Genomic DNA, 18,625 nt, shown 5'->3' with positions numbered 1-18,625 from the left:
AATTGGTTTCCTTATCAAATTTACTTGCTGGGCTGAACAGTATGAAAATAAGACAACACAAATAAGAATTTATCCTTATAAACAATTATAAAATTGATATAAATAAGGTATCAAATCAAATTAAATAAGCATGTGTGTGTTCATTTCAATAAATACACTTTCAATTAGGGAATATGTGCCATGGAACAACATAAATAATTGGTTTGAATTAAAGCGATTGTGTTGGTTAGGGACTATAGATCAGTAAGCGATTAGTGATTATTGATTAGCCATAACAGAGGTTGGAATTTTCATCAGAATCTTTCATCATTCATTTCATCAATTCCACACAGACAGGGGACGTCTGAACCCGGAGCTGTGCTAACCACTGTTAAAACCTGCCTTTGTTTATTGTACATTAGATTTGCAATTGATAAAACCCATTCAAATACACTTCTTATTAAAGTTACATTGCTCTTCATGCATCAGTCATAGTCAGATAATTATTGTAAAAATGAAGACGTCAGAAGTGTTGGAAGTTAAGTAAGTCAGGTAAACAGATTTATTCAAGAATAAATAAACGAAGAACGCTGTGTCCTATTATTCCTGCATGCCCTAAATGCTCACATGCCAAATTGTCACGACCAAGAAGCGATGTGCTTTTATTTTGAAGGGGGACAACCTTCAGCTTCCTGTCTTATGTTAGATAACAGCGGGCATCTTGTCAATGCTTCGCTTCTGCAGCCAGCAGACTGCTCCTAAACCTAAACACAGTCCTTGGGCTGACAGCGCCACTGCGCTGGTGGCGCGGGATACATGGGAATTGTAGTTTTTAGGCAAGAAAACAACCGTCCTAATGAGCAGCTTGCTGCTGAAAGGGGACTACAACTGAACTCACTGAAAACACACTACATTGTGAGAGAGACAGTCAGTTCATTTATTTCAGTAGTTTGGATTAAATGTTAATATCACGTCATGTGTGCTGTTTTTTTTGTGTGGTGTAATACATCTAATTGTGTCAGCGGTGGGGTTTTTTTAACAGCCTTTAGGAACAACTGGGGGACTGAGGTCTCAAGATCAGATTTGAACCCAGAATCTTCTTAATTTGAGGCGACAGCACCAACCACTACACCACCGTGCAACATGAGCATGATTTCAGATTATTTACTTTTTTAAAACACAGGGAATAAAGGAAGGAACCAATATTTTACTATGATTCTAAATGTGAATGAAACATACATTAGTAATTTAAAATATGCAGTTATATAAATATATATATATATATATATATATATATATATATATATATATATATATATATATATATATATATATATAGTATCATATGATACTGGCTCAATGTACTGTATACCTATTCATATAAAAAACACCCACTGTACAATTTGAAGATCAGAGATCACACTTTGAAGAAATTAATGTCTGGCACACTTGGACATAATTTTTTTAATTAACACAACCTCCACTGCCATGCACACATGGCTCCCAGGGCAAACGGTAGCGACTAAAAACATGTTCATTGTGAAACTCCCTGTAGCTAGGCACTGTGGGGGGCAATAAGGAGGGAGCAGAGTAAAAGAAGCATGTCACAGACTTCTGCTCAGTAACCTATTCTTTTTTTATTTGTTATATTTTCAACTGGCTCTCTCTGTCTTGACGTCATTGTAAAAAAAATACTATACATTCACGATGAAAACACAGTAAGTAACAGGCTCACGTTCACGACAGCGACAAATGGCTGCGTTTTGGTCGGCGGCCAATGAGCTTTAAGTGTGACGAAAGATTCATTACGTCACTAGTGTGCGACTCGGAGCAGCATGGCTTCCATTCGTCGGGCTGGACTCTCCTGTTAGAAGGGTCTGAAATTAAATGTCATCAAACTCTGTTACCTTAACGAGATCGACATGGCCGAGCACAACGACGACAGCTTTGCAATCGAAGTTATTCTTCCAGACGACGGCAGAGCAGCGCCATGTTGCCCGCATGGTAAGTCCAATTGCACAGGACACACAGTAGACGAACACCAAACCGATGTAGGAAATAGGAAATTTTAAGGCTTACATTTTACTATATCTTACGGACATAAATTATTTATTTTGGTGAATTCGCCATTACAAAACAGCAGTTATAGCAATGGAATCGTAACTGTATAACTATTACAAAAGCTAACAGGGTGTGTGTGTGTGTGTGTGTGTGTGGGGGGGGGGGGGGGGGGGGGGGGGGTACTGTGTGAAGAACGTGTGTAATATTCCACTAATTAAATACACACTGCTTCTTAAACTTAAAATCCAATCAAATTTAGCTTGGCATGAGTCCACCTCTCTCTAAACACAAAATCTACTGTGGTTGCACTAGACGGAATATCATACAAATCATTACCATGCATGCTTCTTTTTTTTGCCAGGCCCCACCTTGCTGTTTGAGAAAGTGGGCAAAGGAGGAGAGAGAGACCGGAGGTTTTATGCCTGCTCTGCCTGCAGAGACAGAAAAGACTGCAGTTTTTTCCAGTGGGAGGACGACAAGGTAGAAGTCGCTTGGAAGTCCCTTAAATCCACACATGAGATATCCTGATTGATCCAGTGAACTCTTATTAATATGAATCCATTTTTCTCTGTAGGTGTCGGAGGCCAGACTTTTGGCCAGAGAGGCGGAGAACCGGTTGAAGAGACCTCAGTTCAGCCAGCAACAGTACTGTACCAGGTGAGAAGTCAACTGCAGCCCGTCATGGTCTCTACCGTTTTGTCTTAGCATATATACACAACTTTCTTAGCAGCATACAAGCTTGGAAAAACTACACTTATTAAAAAAGTTATCTTCTTTACAGTCAATGCAAAATTTAAGCAGAGTGCTTAGAGCTGGCATTTGTGGCTTGAAACTATATTGGACATATTTACTGATAAATGTAACACAGAATATTATCATTTATGTCCTGCATACAAGACATTATCATCTTAATTTAGGGTGAATTGGCACAAGAGTTAGATGGTTGCAAAGGCAAATCAATATGACTAAAATCAGAATACCCATACAGAAAGTGAGCTTTTTTATTTTCAATTTGTCCCACAGGTTCAGGAAGTTTGCCTCCCTCCCGGCTGACGAGAAGAAGTTCTGTCAGGACTGTCAGCTTCTGCCCCTGCCAGGCGAGCGTGATGCCCACTCCTCTCACAGATGCACGGCCGTCACCGTGGCACAGCTGGGGAGGCCCAGCGTGCTGCTGCGTCCCCTGGACAACAAGAAGAGCAACGCCCAGTACCTGTTCGCCGACCGCAGCACTAACTTCCTGCTGGACACCTTAGCTGGTCTGGGCTACAGGAAGGTCCTGTGTGTGGGCACACCCAGGTGAGGGGGATGTCTGTTTAACTTATAGTAACTCAGCCTGTTTTAAAGAACATTGGACATTAATGTCAATTTTGGAGCTTTTAAATGTTTGCACCCTATCTCCTGATGATGGGGACTGTCAAGGAGACAATGTTCTACTTTATTTGTTGAAATTAAATTATCATTTTTTTAAATCATTGATTATTATCAAAGCTTACAGCTGCTGGCAATGATCATAAAATACAGTTACAGGATTGGTTAAAGTGGTCAGATTTGAAAACACTTTATTCATGATTGTTGGTATTTGTGTCAGACTCCAGGAGCTGATCAAGCTGCGAAACCTGGAGCAGAAACATGAGCCGATGAAGAGTCTGCTACTGGACATTGACTTCAGGTTAGTTTGTTTTCATATACCATGATAAACTGACCGCCGCCCCTAGTAAGTGGTACATTAGTAGTAGTAGTAGTAGAAGAAAATGTCTCAAAATCTGTGCCGCCTGTTTTTTTCCTGTCTTCCACTCCCTCCTGGCTGAAGAGGGATCAGAGTTTGTCCTTTGAACTGACAGTAAAGATATTAAATGCAATAGAGTAAGTAAAAGCTAAAATATCAAAAACCAAAAAATAATTTCAAAACCCTTTGTTTCCTGCCTCAACATGCTGTCGTATACTTCTTAATTCACTGCAGATCCTGCACTAAAAAGCCTACACTCTAAACAGAAAAGAAAAGAGTAATAAAATGACTAAAAAGCATAATATAATCAAAAGTTGTGGTTATTATGTTACATGGTTAACTGTAAATATGTCTCTTGAATATATCTATGTATTAAAAGCTGCTCCACAATACATCCTAAATCAGAGTCCAAAGACATGCAAGTCAACATTTCCAAATGGGGTGAATGGGAGCACAGATGGTTGTTTGTTTCTGTATGTCGCTGCGATAGACTGCCAACCAGTGCACTGCGCATCCTCTCCTTCGCCTAATCTCTGCTTGGATAAGCGTAAGCTGATGGCTGGATGGATGGTCAAGCACTGCTTGTCTTGCTTGTCATGTTGCCATGCCAGAAATGACTACACAAATTATCATGAGTAAGAGTCCACATCACTGTCCAGTGTGTCCTGATGACACAAGCTCTCTGAAGTAGCCCGAGAACATCACAGATTGTTGAGGTGACAAAGCTCCATGTGGCTTGGCCACATCTGGTTCTGTTGTGGTCTCAGGAAGCGCACAGCGGGGTACAGAGGCTCGGTGAACTGGTGGTGAGCCCTGTCGAACACCGGTGTCACGGCTGCTGAGAACTTCTGCAGGACAGCCATGGTGTCTGCGTCATAAAACATCACCTGACCCTTGTCATAATTGACCCACACCCCCACCTTTCCAAGCGGCGTTTGCCTGGCGCCCTGACATGCCATATATCGGTCGTTGTGCCAGGCAGACAGAATGCTGTTCCGGAGCTCCACGCACCACGAGTTCCTGTTCCGGCCCAGTTTTGTGCCCTTGTCCAGGCCCTTCCTCTGCAGGCTGGTGTAGGCTAAGCCCACAGCCCAGGCGGAGCAGCAGCGTACGTCGACCTCCCAGTAACTCTGACCTGCTGTGACTGGAGATGAACCCAGAGCACAGCACACTTTATCAAACTGCAGAGGATGCTCTGGAGCTGAGTGGTCAGAGCCTGAGAAGGACATGCACCGTCCCTCTGAGGTCACTGTGATCTGTCTGTGGCACGTCTGCCTGTCAATCATCACAGGGGATGAATCTGTAATTAAACACAGAATCAATAGTCACAGAGGAACAGTAACATTGTCCAATGAAGATAAAGCAGGGATGTGGTCACAGCATTATATCACAGGGCTGTTGCATAGTGCACAATGCAACAGTGATTGATAAAGTGTAATAAAAGTACAAAAAGTTTAATAATTCTGGGATTATCTGATTAAAAAAATTTAACTAGCAACAGAATTGGTCCAATCATCCAATATTTTGATATATTCAAACACCTTTTTGATTCCCAATACTACAGACATATATCAGATTGTACAGCATGACTCAATATCAGAATGCAAATACAACATCACATATGCTATGGTTGAAACTTGATGGAGGCCGTCTTCTTGGGCTTAGCCCAGTTCTTCCATATTGCCCACCTCTACTACAAGGATAGAAAGTTTGAGTTGAAGCAAATCCAAATCTGAAACATCTCCTTGCCTGTGTTCATACCAGTTCTTGACTTACTACAACTCCTTGCTGCCCATAATGAGCTGATGAAGAATATAACCGGCTCAGTACCTAACAGCAGGGTCTTCCTCTGCAGCTGGGCTTTCAGGTTTTTGGAGATGGAGAATAATGTTTTAAGTACCCTCTGAAATCTCTCTTCATTCAGTCTGATTTCCCTTTCAGAGGCGTCTGGCTTCTTAGGACTGGAAGAGTGATTAGAGAAAAGTGAAGAGACGGAGAGATCTGCAGAAGAGCTGAAAATGATTTGTCTAATAGTGCGGTGCTTTACCTCAGATTCTCAGACTGACCCTTGAGAAAAGACAAACAGAAACACTTCACACATTAAAACAGCAGGAAAATCTCTTCAGTTACTATGTTTTTAAATCGTGGTTATTGAGAGACATGAGTCAGACCTCCCCTTCTTCCTCTGCTGTGGAGCCCTTGCTCCACTCTTTCTGGATGCTGCTGATGCTCTTGGTGACCTGGTCCTGGTGCTGCTTCCAGGTCTTAATAACCTGGTCCAGTTTGGTTCTGGTTCGTCTCAGGTCCAGCTCCAGAGAGTCCAAGACGGTGTGCTCATCCTGCTTCAGGACGGCCCGCATTTTCTCATAGTGCTCACGGACTTGCTGCTTCATCGTCTCTGTGGTCCTCTGTAGGAAGGAACGTGGAGGGGGGACATTGCATGGTCTGATGTCCTGTAGTAAATAAGTATATAATAATAAGTATTGCAAGCATCCATACTTACGGAGAGATCTGTGTTGCGCTTTTTCAGAGACTGGATGTGGGCTTCAGTCTTGGATCTCTCTGCCTCGAGCTCCTCTAACTGTGTGGACAGCTGCTCCTGAAGAGAGCAGAGATACAGTAAAATGAGCACGAATGTGCATCACCCTCATGATTGTGAACCACAAACTTATTTTCTTTGTGCTTAATCTGACATATAATTTTTTTTAATCGAATGGTCGAAAAAATTTTCATGTAAGTTACCGTTGCCTATAAAGCATTTATATCTTTTGGCACACAGTGGTAGGACACACTGAATAATGGTGGACCGAGCCGCAGCCTTTTTTGTAGGCTATCTTTGGAAATTAGTAGTTTCCCCATGGCAGACGCATGTCAATAACATCCGCCGTCAAATAATTACGTAGTGTAGTGTAAGTGGAGTCGGATTCTCTAAGCAGCGCTGTTGGCTTTTCCCGAGTCCTATGAATCCTCCTTTACACCTTTCTTTGACCTCATGACATTTTCTACTGAGGTCAAGGTATAGAAGATAGGAAAAGACGATAGAAAAGAGAATCCCAATCCACCCTTAGCCTCTAGTATGAGTCAAGTGCCGACAACACTGGATCCTACATTATTCATAATTCAGCTCAATCACGTCTTTCATGAGGCCCTCCCTGCTTCTTATATATCAAGTGAATTGGAAATCCCCACACACCTCCAGAGTAACTCTTTCTGATTTGTGGTAAAAGAGAAGACCAATGTACTTCAACCTAAGAAGATACAGTGCAAGTTGTTTCAGGTGGACACCTACTGTACCCACAGCTGTGCATTTTGGGACATAATCTTTTTCCTTTGTCTCAGTCTATTGCTTTTCTCTTAACATGCCTTTCACAGACTGTGCAGTGAAGGGCTCGGGGTAATGTGAACCTCATCACCCGATCTGTTACTTCACATCCTTACACAAAATTCTTAGAGCACCATGTAATTTCTGACCGTGAGTCCATGCATATGAAACATTGTTTTAACACTAAGCTCTAAAAAAGATATTCCAGCCCATGTGCCTCACCACAGTCTTGTTTACCTGGGAGGGCCTCCCAGCTTTGGTTTTCTTCTTCTGTAGTCTTGGCGAGCGTGGGAACGGCTGAACAGGCCTGTCGCGGTTTGACTCCAAGGGAGTGAGGCTCAGTCTGTCCTGCAGTACGCTGTGGGCGCCTGCAGAGGGCGCTGTGAGACCACTCTGCACCAACTGTGCCATTGTAGACTGTTCATTACCAACAGATAACGACTCTTTTTCTGCCATGTCTGCTGAAGAAAAACATACATTAAATCTGGAGCGTAAATATTTTCTCACTTCTGAATTTTTCTGTAGTTTTGCTTTGGCCGTGTTTGCACCGATAACCAGTTCTTCAGGTTTTTGAAAAGTCTGTGAAAACCAGTTTTTCAGTCAGATAGTTTGTTCACTGTAGAATTACCTTTTAGACTTCTGCGTGCTGTAAAAGTATTATCCATCAAGCAGGCTATATTATACACAACACATTTATATTATTAAACACAGTATTTATTATTATATTCGTTTTAGCTATTCCTACCTGAGATCTGCTTGTCCGTCTCTCGTCTTTTGTTTGTGTCTGCAAAGAATGTGCAGGGTATGAAGTGCAGAGAGGGTGTGTCCCTGTGTAGCAAGCTTCAGCCTGCATCCGCACACCTTTTCGCTACCAGGATACACACCTTAGGATCCCAATGTGTGTTGCACGTTGTGTAAAAAAGTACTGTTGTTTTTTTTCTGCTGTTGTTGGTTACATGAAACGGAACAGATGAAAACCTGTTGTTAGAATTATATTTATGCCTGAAGAACACTAAACAATATCCACGTCTGTTTCAGATACGCCCAGTTCTACAGCCAGGATGAGTTCTGCCACTACAACATGTTCAACCATCACTTCTTTGGTGGAGAGGTAGAGGTTTAAAACACTTTGATTTTCTAAGTTTTTCCATTCCCATTCCTGTATGTTAAATGTATATTTGTCTCTTGTCAGGCCTCCAGCGTCGTCCTGCAGGCCTTCCTCAGAGAGAGTGACGGGGAGAAAGCGGTGATGGTGGCTGACCCCCCGTTTGGTGGTCTGGTGAAACCCCTGGCCAACAGTTTCTCTCTGATCTCACAGACATGGAGGAAGCTGCAGAGCTCTGGTTAGTGTCACACTGCAGTTTGAGGCTTTGATCTTCTGTACATTTGGCATATTTTTTATCAACAATAACTTATTTATAAATCAGTTCTGGTCTGATTTTTTTTTTATCACGCAAGAGGAACTTATTGTCATAGCTAGGTATACATAAAAACCACATTCAAAAAATTGTGACAAGGGTGGCTCAGTGGATACAGAGCAGGCACACACACACACACACACCCACACACACACTTAGAGGTTTATGCCATGATGCAGAGGTCCAAGGTTCGACCTGTGACGATTTCTTATATTTCCCCCCTTTCTCTCCCCTTACTCACCTACCGGTCCTGTCAAATTAAAGGCGGAAAAAACCCCAAAAAATAATCTTTAAAAAAAAAAATTGGAACAAGACATTAAAAATGCTTAAAATAATAATGTCTCACAGTGATTTAAAAACTTTAACAAAAACAAGACATGACTTTGGGCAGACCAGAGGCAGTTTTCAAATTTCCCCGGTTTATCTCAAGAGTTGGGGGGTGTACTTTTTATATCTGTATTTTTTAAGACTTTTAAAATCTGAAAATACAAGATCAAAATAAGCCACTAGCATTTGCAGGTCTGGCCATGTTGCCTTCCTTCTGAAGTTTTAGCAGTGTATTACTTTGATGGGGTTACAGGTTGTGTCAGTTAAACCGTGTTCCTGGATGCTGTATCAGCATTTAGCCAACATCGCTAAGTCATTGTTGGTTAGCCAGCATGCCACAACACTTGTAAAATCTGCTAGTGACAGTTGCTTTTTTAGCAGCAACATCTGCGCTGATTAGTTCAAAATGCAAAGCCGCTCTCGCATATAGGTCTACCAACAGTACCTAAGGAGGTTTAGGTAGTCGGTCGCCTTAATGTAGCTGACGACACGGTTTAGTCTGTTTCTGTGACAGTTCATATTAACATTTAACACCTGTAGAAAATTATCTTCTAACATATTCCCTTAGTTACTGTCACATCTCAAAAAAGTTTCACCTACTTTGAGTCTATTTTACATCTAAATTAAGCTCTAAGCTCAAATCCAATGTTTCTACTAACATATGTTTGGTTGTGTGTGCGCAGACAGCAGTGATGCCGACATGCCCATGATGTGGATCTTCCCGTATTTCTTTGAGCCTCGCATCCGGGAGTGCCTCCCCTCATTCACCATGCTGGACTACCAGGTACATTGGCGGTACATCAGCTTTTGATAATGACTGGTACAGATGATCAGCAGACTGACAGAAGCTTTTCAGAAAAAGGATTTTTCCTCTTTACTGTAGACTGTTTCTGGACAGGTCTCAAACTGATCTCTATTTTATGTTTTTTATATTATTTGCTTTTATAATCATTATATTAAGTGTAAAACTTTAGCACTGTGACTCAGACTATAGATCCAGACAAATTAATCTAGCTGTGATAAGTAACTCCAGGCTGCGCTCGGTTTGGAGGTTACACTATCCGTCTGTAAACAGTATTTGGCTTTGTTTCCAACCAGGTGGACTACGACAACCATCCTCTGTACAAGCATGGGAAGACGGGCAGGAAACAGTCTCCTGTCAGACTGTTCACCAACATCTGCCCCAAAGATGTTGTCCTCCCCAAAGAGGAGAGTTACAGGTATTGACACGCTCAGTCTGTCAGCAACTGGAGCCTGAGCGAGGCCACGTCCACACAAATCAAGTGTTTAAATCAATGTCCACCACAGAGCACTGACAAGTTGACTCTGACACTGTAAATCTTAGACTGGATATCACACTGTAAATAAAATGTCTCGGGTCAATTCCCAGCCCTGTGCACTGTCATAGATTTTCAGTTATAAAATCATGTCTTCCCTTCCTCTTAGATTTTGCTCTGTATGTCAGAGATTCGTCTGTTCCCTGAACAAGCACTGTGCCAAATGCAACGTCTGTCCATCCAAGGTTAATATAAATGTTGCTTACTCATACAGTATGAAGGCAGTTCATTATATTTACACACAGCGGTCTTCAACTTTAATTTTTTTTTGTCTGCAGGATGGTCGTGAATGGAAGCATTGCTCCGCATGTGAGAAATGTGTAAAACCATGTATGTACATTTCTACATAATCACAGATTTTCTAACTTAAGAAAAAGGAGAAAAATGCACATTTATTAATGTTTATTACATATCAAAACGTAAAGTGTTCACATCACAACCTCTTGGCTTGTATAAATTTATTTATCTTTATTTTTTTCCCCCTAGCATGGAAACACTGTCAGTCCTGTGGTCACTGTGCTCTCCCAGAGCACCCATGTGGCCAGGGCCAAGGGGAGGAGGGCTGCTTCAGATGCGGCAGCCTGCAGCACAAACGCAAAGCCTGCCCTCTCAGAGACAAGCCCAGGATCAGCAGGTGAGGCTTCCTGTCTATCACTCAACACAAATTCATGAAATATTTGCACGTCTTAACCTGTTTTTTGTGCGTCTGTGTTTGGCCCCGCTAGTCATCGGTCTAATGCCAAGGGTGGAGGCAAAAATCGACTCCATCATCCCCTCAGCAAGCCCAAAGCCAAGAGGAAGTCTGGAGCAGCTCGCAGAGCTAAGAAGATGGCTGCTCAGTCTAAGTGACCTCAGTATTCATGCAGTCTCATCAGCTGTGCAATGAGAAGTTCTGCAGTTTTTTTTTATATTTAACCAGAAATGACTGTTGTACAATAAAAAAAAAAGTAATATTAAAAACTGGATTTGCCATCTTTTTTTCATAGAAATGCATTAACATAGAAAGTTGAGATTTATTCTGTACATAAACAGGGCCTTTTTAAACAAGAGAAGTAACATGGACATAACATTCTTTACTTATACGTATACATAATTTGGTTTAAGTTAAAAAAAAAAAAAAAACCTTAGAGCTGCTCCTTCTCAAACTTCTTTATAGACATTGGCCTAGTTACATATCCAGCAGATGACAACATCATCTTTATTAATTTAAAATGACATTTCTGTACCACCAATGGGTCAAACTATGTAAAAGTGAACCCACTTAAAAAAAACAACCTCTAGCTCGTTGTTTTGGTTCAGTTTCATCTCTTATCAACCTTATTTCCAGCATCAGCTGTTTTCAGTGAAAAATCTCAGATAAACCTTATTGGTGTTCACTGACTGCCCAGAACCTAATGGAAGACTAAGTGCTCTACAATCATGGCAAAGGAAAAACAATGTAATCATGGATTGAAAGTGCAATGCAGAAAAAGACAATGAAAGGAAATAGTTAAATAAAATACAAGACAGTAACTGATTCATAAAACAGAATTATGTTGAATTACAAAAAAAGATTAAAAAGGTAGGGCTTGAAAGTTTGATTGAAAATTATCGAGAATGGGACAAGACCTAATGTGGGACAGGAGAAAGGAGCCTGGGGGGCAGAAACAGAAAGCCTGGTCTGTAAATCTAACGGATTCTTCTGAAATGGACGAGTTCTTTCGTTCCCTTGCTATACCTTTGGTCAGCAGGGACTTTAATTAGAAAATTAGAACAACCGATCTCAGTCGAGGAACTATTTCGTGCCATCCAGTCTCTTCACTCTGGAAAAGGCCCCGGTCCTGATGGCTACCCGGTGGAGTTTTATAAAAAGCTTTTCCCTAAAATAAGACAGATCTTATTGGATATGTACAATGAAGCATTTGCCAATGGCTCTCTTCCACAGACCCTGACGAAACAGTCGGAGGTCTTGCACTGCCTAATTTCAGATTTTACTACCGGGCGGCCAATCGTAGGAGTGTTCAGTTCTGGCTACAGAACGAGATATCCCCAACCCCAATCTGGTTAGAGATGGAGGCTGCCTCGGCCACACCTGCATCATTGTCTGCCCTCGCTCACTCCTCCATTACAAGTCCTTCTTCCTTTGTCAAAAATACTTGTGTGAAAGCAACATTGAAGATCTGGAACCAATTTAGACGTCACTTTGGGTTTCAGACAATTCCTTTCTCTGCTCCAATACCATCGAAGCCAGCTTTCCGCCATCTATGATTGGTAATGCCTTCTGATCTTGGTCTAGTTTTGGTATAAAAAGACTCAGTGATCTCTATATTGACGATACATTCACTAAGTTTGAACAGCTTTCATCTAAATTCGGTCTCCTTTGGAAATCATTTTTTCATATTTTTGCAAGTCCGGAGCTACGTCCGTAGTATAGGTCCCAGTTCCCCTATTCTCCCTGGTATGACACAGTTCGATGTTTTCCTCGCTCCTCTCCCTGCACTGAAAGGCTCTCTAATAATAATCTACAGACAAATTGGCGCTTTACACTCTGACTCATTGTGTGACATTAAATCTTCATGGGAGGGGAGCTAGGGGAAGAAATATCTGACGAGCTATGGGAGAAGGCTCTCGAGAGGGTGCACACCTCGTCTGTTTGCGCACGGCACAGTCTCATCCAGTGTAAGCTCATCCATAGGGCCCATTGGACCAGAGCGAGATTGTCCAAAATTTATGACGATGGGGACTCTGATTGCATCAGATGCAAGCAGTCCCCTGCAAACCACAATCATATGTTCTGGACTTGCCCATCTCTTGCCAGCTTCTGGACAGATATTTTGAACATGCTCTCAGAAGTAAGTGGATCGTAGATTGGACCAGATGCATATATGGCACTTTTTGGAGTCTCCTTACCCTCGTTACAACTTTCTAAAGTAAAGCAGGATGTAATAGCCTTCGTCACTTTGCAGACGAGACGATTCATTTTTCTTATGTGGAAGTCCTCTGCGGCCCCCTCCCATGCTCTATGGATCAAAGCTATTCTGGGCTGCATACAGTTGGAAAAGATAAAACATACACGGGTTCTAAGAACAAATTGATACAGCGTCGGCCCCTTTTCTCCATTACGTTAGGCAGTTACACCTCCCTGCAGTTACTGATTGATGTGCATTTATGGTTTTATACATGTATGTGTGTATGCAATCACTGCCACTGTTATTTCTTTGTTTACTTATTGGCTATTTATGTCACTTTTTTTTAACAATTCTTTCTCCCACTCTGGCTGTCCGTGTCGTAACTTACCTGGGATGTCGAAAGGGGCTACACTGCGGTCTAGTTGACCTGTATCCGTATGTTTGACTGTTTATCTCTGTTTGGCCATTATGTTCTTTTATATTTTGACCGTCTGTTTGGCTTGTAGCAAGGTTTTATTTGTATTGTCTTGGTTTGTCTGTCTGTTTCTTTTTCTTTCCTTGTTTTTGTTTTGTTTGATGTGTTTTATAACTTATAATCTGTGAGGGCAATTCTGTTTATATTGTTTATGCTTGAAAACCAATGAACTAAGTTTAAAAAAAAAAAACTGTCTTTACGACAAAATTGGGACAAACTGACAAACAAAAGCAGCAGCAGTTGCTTCACAAGTTTGCAGAGTGAGTTCATCTCTGGCCACCTGATGGCAGCATTGTTAAGGCTTACTCTGCTCCCTCCTTATTGCCCACAGTGCCTAGCTACAGGGAGTTTCACACACACACACACACACACACACACACACACACACACACACACACAACGCTGAAGACAAACCAGACACAGGAACACCCTCTTCCCCCTCTCAGTGGATATATGCAAAGTTTTATAAGGCTACAGGTTCAACCTCAGTGGTGAAACTGGCTCGGATCATTCACATCACAGCTGAGCAAGTGGCCTTGTAAACAAGATAAATGTCCCCAGTGCGTATTTGAGCAAGAAAACGTTTACGAGATCTGAGATTGAAGTTCTGCTTTCAGAGATCCATAAATGAAAGTGTATATTTCAGCAGTGTCAGCAGGAGTTAAGTGACGGACTAAAGCAGACAGTTAATACTGAGTCACCTGTGAGTCGCACTGTCACGGAAATAAAGAGGGAATGAATCGTTATGAAAATGTCAATAACAAAAAAGAACTTGCCGCAGCAAGGTGATCGATGACTGCAGGGATGTCTAGGTCAAAGCTAACATAACCGGCGATGCAGGCATGATTTCTGCTGCTGGGTCAGTTCACCTTCGTTCATTGCAATATTATACAACATGCAGAATGCTTACAATTATAATAATAATTATTATTATTAATAATGATCATAATAATAATAAAATTGGCATGCTCACACACACAAACACACACATACACACACACTTCTAGTGATGTTTACCCAGTCTGGACGCTGAAGGAAACCAGACAAGGAACACTTCAACCCCCCCCCCCCCCGTAGATATATGCAGAACATGCATTCTGAAGAGCGCTGATTTAAGGGGAGACCCGTGAACTTTTGAACCCTTTTTGTTCGCCAATATAAGTATTCAAACTGCTTTTTAGTTGATATAGGGTTTAGTGGTGGATTACAATACACATCACTGTATGATGTGCATGATGTTAAACTATTGTTGTGCATTGGTAGGAGCAGATTTGGAAATTAGCAAGTTAATCATTATCAAAGACAATTATTAATAGTCATAAAAAATATTGCCAGGAACTAGTCATTAGGGGCACCACCCTGTAAACAGGGACTAATTAACCAAACCTGTGAAATCAGTTTGAAATTGGTGTTCACTTAAAATATCAATATTTATGATACAAGCACTGACCCTCGCAACCAGCAGTTATTACAATACAATATGCACAATATATCACAGACAACTTCTCTTTAAATATAATAGAGATTATTTAACCTCAGCACTACTAATTCACATCAATAGCACTTAGATAAAACAAACATCTATCATCAATCTCAGTTCTAAACTGATAAAGAAGAGAAGCTACAATTATAAACTGTACACAAGCATAAATTGACATAAGTGTGTGTGTGTGTGTGTGTGTGTGTGTGTGCACTAGATAGCATAGACTAGGTGATGTTAGCCACCGCTAATGCGACTATCTAATGCTAGGCTACAAACATATGTGTGCGCATGCATCTGTGTGTGCATCTTCTGTCAGCTTCGTGTGGCACAGCTCTGTGCTGCCTTCTAGGAAAACGGGACATCAGAGTTTAATTTTATATGAACTCCGTACTGCAGCGTTATAAAGTGGGCTTGTTGTGAACTTTAAAGTCTTCATTAAACACTGATTAATCGTTTTCAAATCGAAATTGCGATTTGTAATAGCGCAAATTGGCAAATCGCAAAAAGCTGCGCTTTAGAATATGCAGCGCGACTGCGTATCCGCTCACCAACAACACACGGGTGAAACCAAAGAGTAACATTGCATTAGCAGAGCGGCCTATGCGGTGCAAGAAGCAATGTTTGACAATTTAGTCCGAACAAAAGCCGCAATTCGGTGATATGGGAGTGATCGGGTTTGAGATGACAGATGTTCATCAAAAGAAGGTATCGTGCAAAGCATTCAGTCGCTGTAAGCGTTGGGAGTGAATGGCGCATGGGCAGTGGAGATGTGGTTAGATTTTGGAAGAGTAAATAAACGGAGACGCTGTTCAACACCCTCCAAGGGTATAAGTTCCTGAGTTTTTTTTTTAATAAGAGTGTCTCCAAGCCCATACACCTCGGGTGCTACATTGGTGGCAACGGTTTTGAAGTGTGTTTTTGCTTTTGGGGATCCATTTTCTCTGTGGACAATTCAAAGATTCAAAGATTCAAAGGTTTCTATTTGTCACGTACTCATACAGGATGCGCAGTGAAATGTTTTTGTGACGTGCTGTACTTCTCTGCTCAAATTCAAAAAATACAATATAAAATATAAAATGCAGTGCAATGGAATAGAATAAAATACAATAAAATACAATGAAGTTTTAGCAGAAGTTATGGTTAGGTTATGGTTAATTTACATTATGGCTAATTTACATGTGCAATAGTTATGAAATGAAAAATATTATAAATAGATATAAAGTTAAAACTATGTCGACAGGCAGGTGTACAAATGTTGCAGTACAATATGGTTATGGGTTAAGTGTTCAGAGTGCAGAGTTCAGGGCTCTGATTGCCACGGGGAAAAAACTGTTCCTCATCCTCTCTGTGTGTGTCTTGTGACAGCGCAGGCGTCTGCCTGACCTGAGGGTCACAAGAAGTTTGTTACCAAACTTTTCTAGTCAGCTCTGCTGGCTAGCTGTACTCTTGGTCGCGTCAGAGCGTCATGTTTGAGGACTGAAGTGTGAAGGTACTGTGGACAGCGACATGGAAGAGGATTATAACACATGTACTGCTTCTTGGACTGGTTCAGGGAGTAGAATGTGAGAGTGGAGCTCCCGCCACTGTTTCGCAGCCACGGCCAGAAGCCGTTAGCTACATGGATAAAACAGTTTCAAGCCGTGGTGCAAGCTCAGACAAGAGGGGCCAGGGGCGCGAGCTACACCTCTATGTTAGTGAACGTTCTTCCTACCAGACTGGACAGAACATCTTTTCTGTTATGGGACAGTTAACGGCAGATGTAGGGTATATTATACCCTATATTTCCAAAAGTGCATGTCTGTGCGACCCCGCCAGGAGAATGTGACCTACTTAATCCTGCTGATCTTTTCAGTTTTTAACAGGTTGCTGCCTCCCTGCCGGATATATCAAACTGTCTGTTGTCTGCTGAACAGAGGCTGCAGCTGCAAGACTTGCTGGGGAAACATCAGAGGGCTTTCCGCTCCGGATGGGGAGGGGTAGTAAATCCTGGTCTAATCAAACATCGCATCCAAACCAGCGACCATTCTCCAATAAAGCATCGGGTCTACCATACTTCCCCCGAAAAAAGCAGAGGGAAGTAAACAGACAATTAGACTGTTAGAGGACGGCATCATTAAGGAAAGCTGTAGCCCTTAGTCCTCTCCCGTGGTGCTTTTCAGAAAAAAGAACAATACATGGAGGTTCTGCGTGGACTACAGGGGTCTCAACTCTGTGACGATAAAAGACTCATCCACTGTCGTGGGTGATGACACACTGGACGCCCTGGCAGGGGCTACCTGGGGCTATCTAGTGATGGGAATTCTGGTTCTTTTTAGTGAAACGATCATTTGGCTAAGCTTACCAAGATGAGCCGACTCTTTCGGCTCCCAAACGGCTCTTCATTTTACCACTTACACCTTTTATAATTTAATTAGTTTTGACTTATGATTTGTATGTGTACACCTATATCACTTAAATGATTCAATACATCCTTTGTACTGAAGTATTCCTAAGTAAAAATTGCATTTACAGACCCTTGTAACTCTTTGAAACCACCCAATGAATGCACTGACTTGTAGAACCACTCTGCAACACAAAGCAGATAGAGACACCTATAAAAACTTAAGCATAGAAATAAATAAAGGATAGCTATTGACATTTTCAATTTTTATCTAAACACACACCCCTAACAAAACAGCAGGACTATTGTAGTATTATACTGATTATAATCAGTAATCAGTTATTATATAACTTATAATTCTGCATTCTACCTTTGTGTTTTCACAATTATTAAAATGCATCCAAATACTCCTTCTTTTCCTACTGTCACTCCTCTTCGTGGTATGATCCTTGTCTATCCTCACGTGATTGGTTGCACAGAATTCACATGACATCCTGACTAGGGCTGGGCGATTCGGCTGAAAACTGTATCATGATATAACTGATTCATATAGGTCAATATCGATAATTATTAAAATTTTTATGACCTAAGAAACACAAACACAACCCAACGAGATGGCGCAACCAAACGTGAAACTGTTACATAATTGGCTATTAGGTATGTCACTCCATACATTGCTAGGTACCAGAGGACGAGTGCCGTAGCTAGACTCTTGGCTCCAATTTCTTCCAACGAGGAAAAAATCGAAACGTTCTATCGAATGCATTTTCTATTGATATTGATTACGTGTCTATCGCGATACATATCGATATATCGCCCAGCCCTAATCTGCCATGGAAGGGGCTGCCATGGAACGTTTGCATGGTATATCTCGATGACATATTGATCTACAGCAGATCATTCGATGCTCACATCTCTGATCTGGGGGAGGTCTTCACCAGGATTGGGGCCTCTGGGCTTCGTTTGAATGACACAAAGTGCCACCTGGCCTGTGACAATGTAGTTTTCCTTGGTCCCGTCATCTGAGCTTACGGCCTTCGTCCTGACCCCTGGAACACTGACAAGACCCATACCACGATCTACTACGAAGGTGCATGCTTTCCTGGGGCTTTGCTCTTACTAGAGGAGATTTGTGAGGGATTTGCTCAGTGGGCTGCCCCCCTCAGTCACCTAACAGGGAAGGATGTCCAGTTTAAATGGACAAAAGACTGCCAGGAGGCATTTGAGTT

The 18,625-nt window shown here is 41.7% G+C and overlaps 2 protein-coding genes across 3 annotated transcripts; one reads left to right on the top strand and one right to left on the bottom strand.

Moving 5' to 3' along the window:
* The first annotated feature begins 1,799 nt into the window (after positions 1–1,799).
* zcchc4 (zinc finger, CCHC domain containing 4) lies at positions 1,800–11,130 on the top strand. The gene is made up of 13 exons (XM_035626700.1): positions 1,800–1,983; positions 2,402–2,520; positions 2,615–2,697; positions 3,064–3,336; positions 3,629–3,709; positions 8,127–8,199; positions 8,281–8,431; positions 9,517–9,617; positions 9,932–10,053; positions 10,280–10,355; positions 10,449–10,500; positions 10,657–10,804; positions 10,896–11,130. The coding sequence occupies exons 1-13, from the start codon at positions 1,902–1,904 to the stop codon at positions 11,017–11,019; spliced, it is 1,485 nt and encodes a 494-aa protein (XP_035482593.1). The 5' UTR covers positions 1,800–1,901; the 3' UTR covers positions 11,020–11,130.
* si:dkey-219e21.4 (nuclear factor 7, ovary) lies at positions 3,028–7,939 on the bottom strand. Of its 2 annotated transcripts, XM_035626701.2 has the most exons (7): positions 7,834–7,939; positions 7,311–7,546; positions 6,270–6,365; positions 5,938–6,174; positions 5,814–5,833; positions 5,597–5,727; positions 3,028–5,066 (listed from the first exon to the last, which is right to left on the bottom strand). In XM_035626701.2, the coding sequence occupies exons 2-7, from the start codon at positions 7,542–7,544 to the stop codon at positions 4,468–4,470; spliced, it is 1,317 nt and encodes a 438-aa protein (XP_035482594.1). In that variant the 5' UTR covers positions 7,545–7,546; positions 7,834–7,939; the 3' UTR covers positions 3,028–4,467. The 2 variants fall into 2 exon arrangements, with proteins under 2 accessions (XP_035482594.1, XP_035482596.1); XM_035626703.2 differs by lacking the exon at positions 7,834–7,939 and having other exon boundaries at positions 7,326–7,546.
* Positions 11,131–18,625: the final 7,495 nt, after the last annotated feature.

The sequence above is a fragment of the Scophthalmus maximus genome, chromosome 2, assembly GCF_022379125.1.
Source record: "Scophthalmus maximus strain ysfricsl-2021 chromosome 2, ASM2237912v1, whole genome shotgun sequence".
Lineage (NCBI taxonomy): Eukaryota > Metazoa > Chordata > Actinopteri > Pleuronectiformes > Scophthalmidae > Scophthalmus > Scophthalmus maximus.
This window is presented reverse-complemented; position numbering and strand designations above follow the sequence as displayed.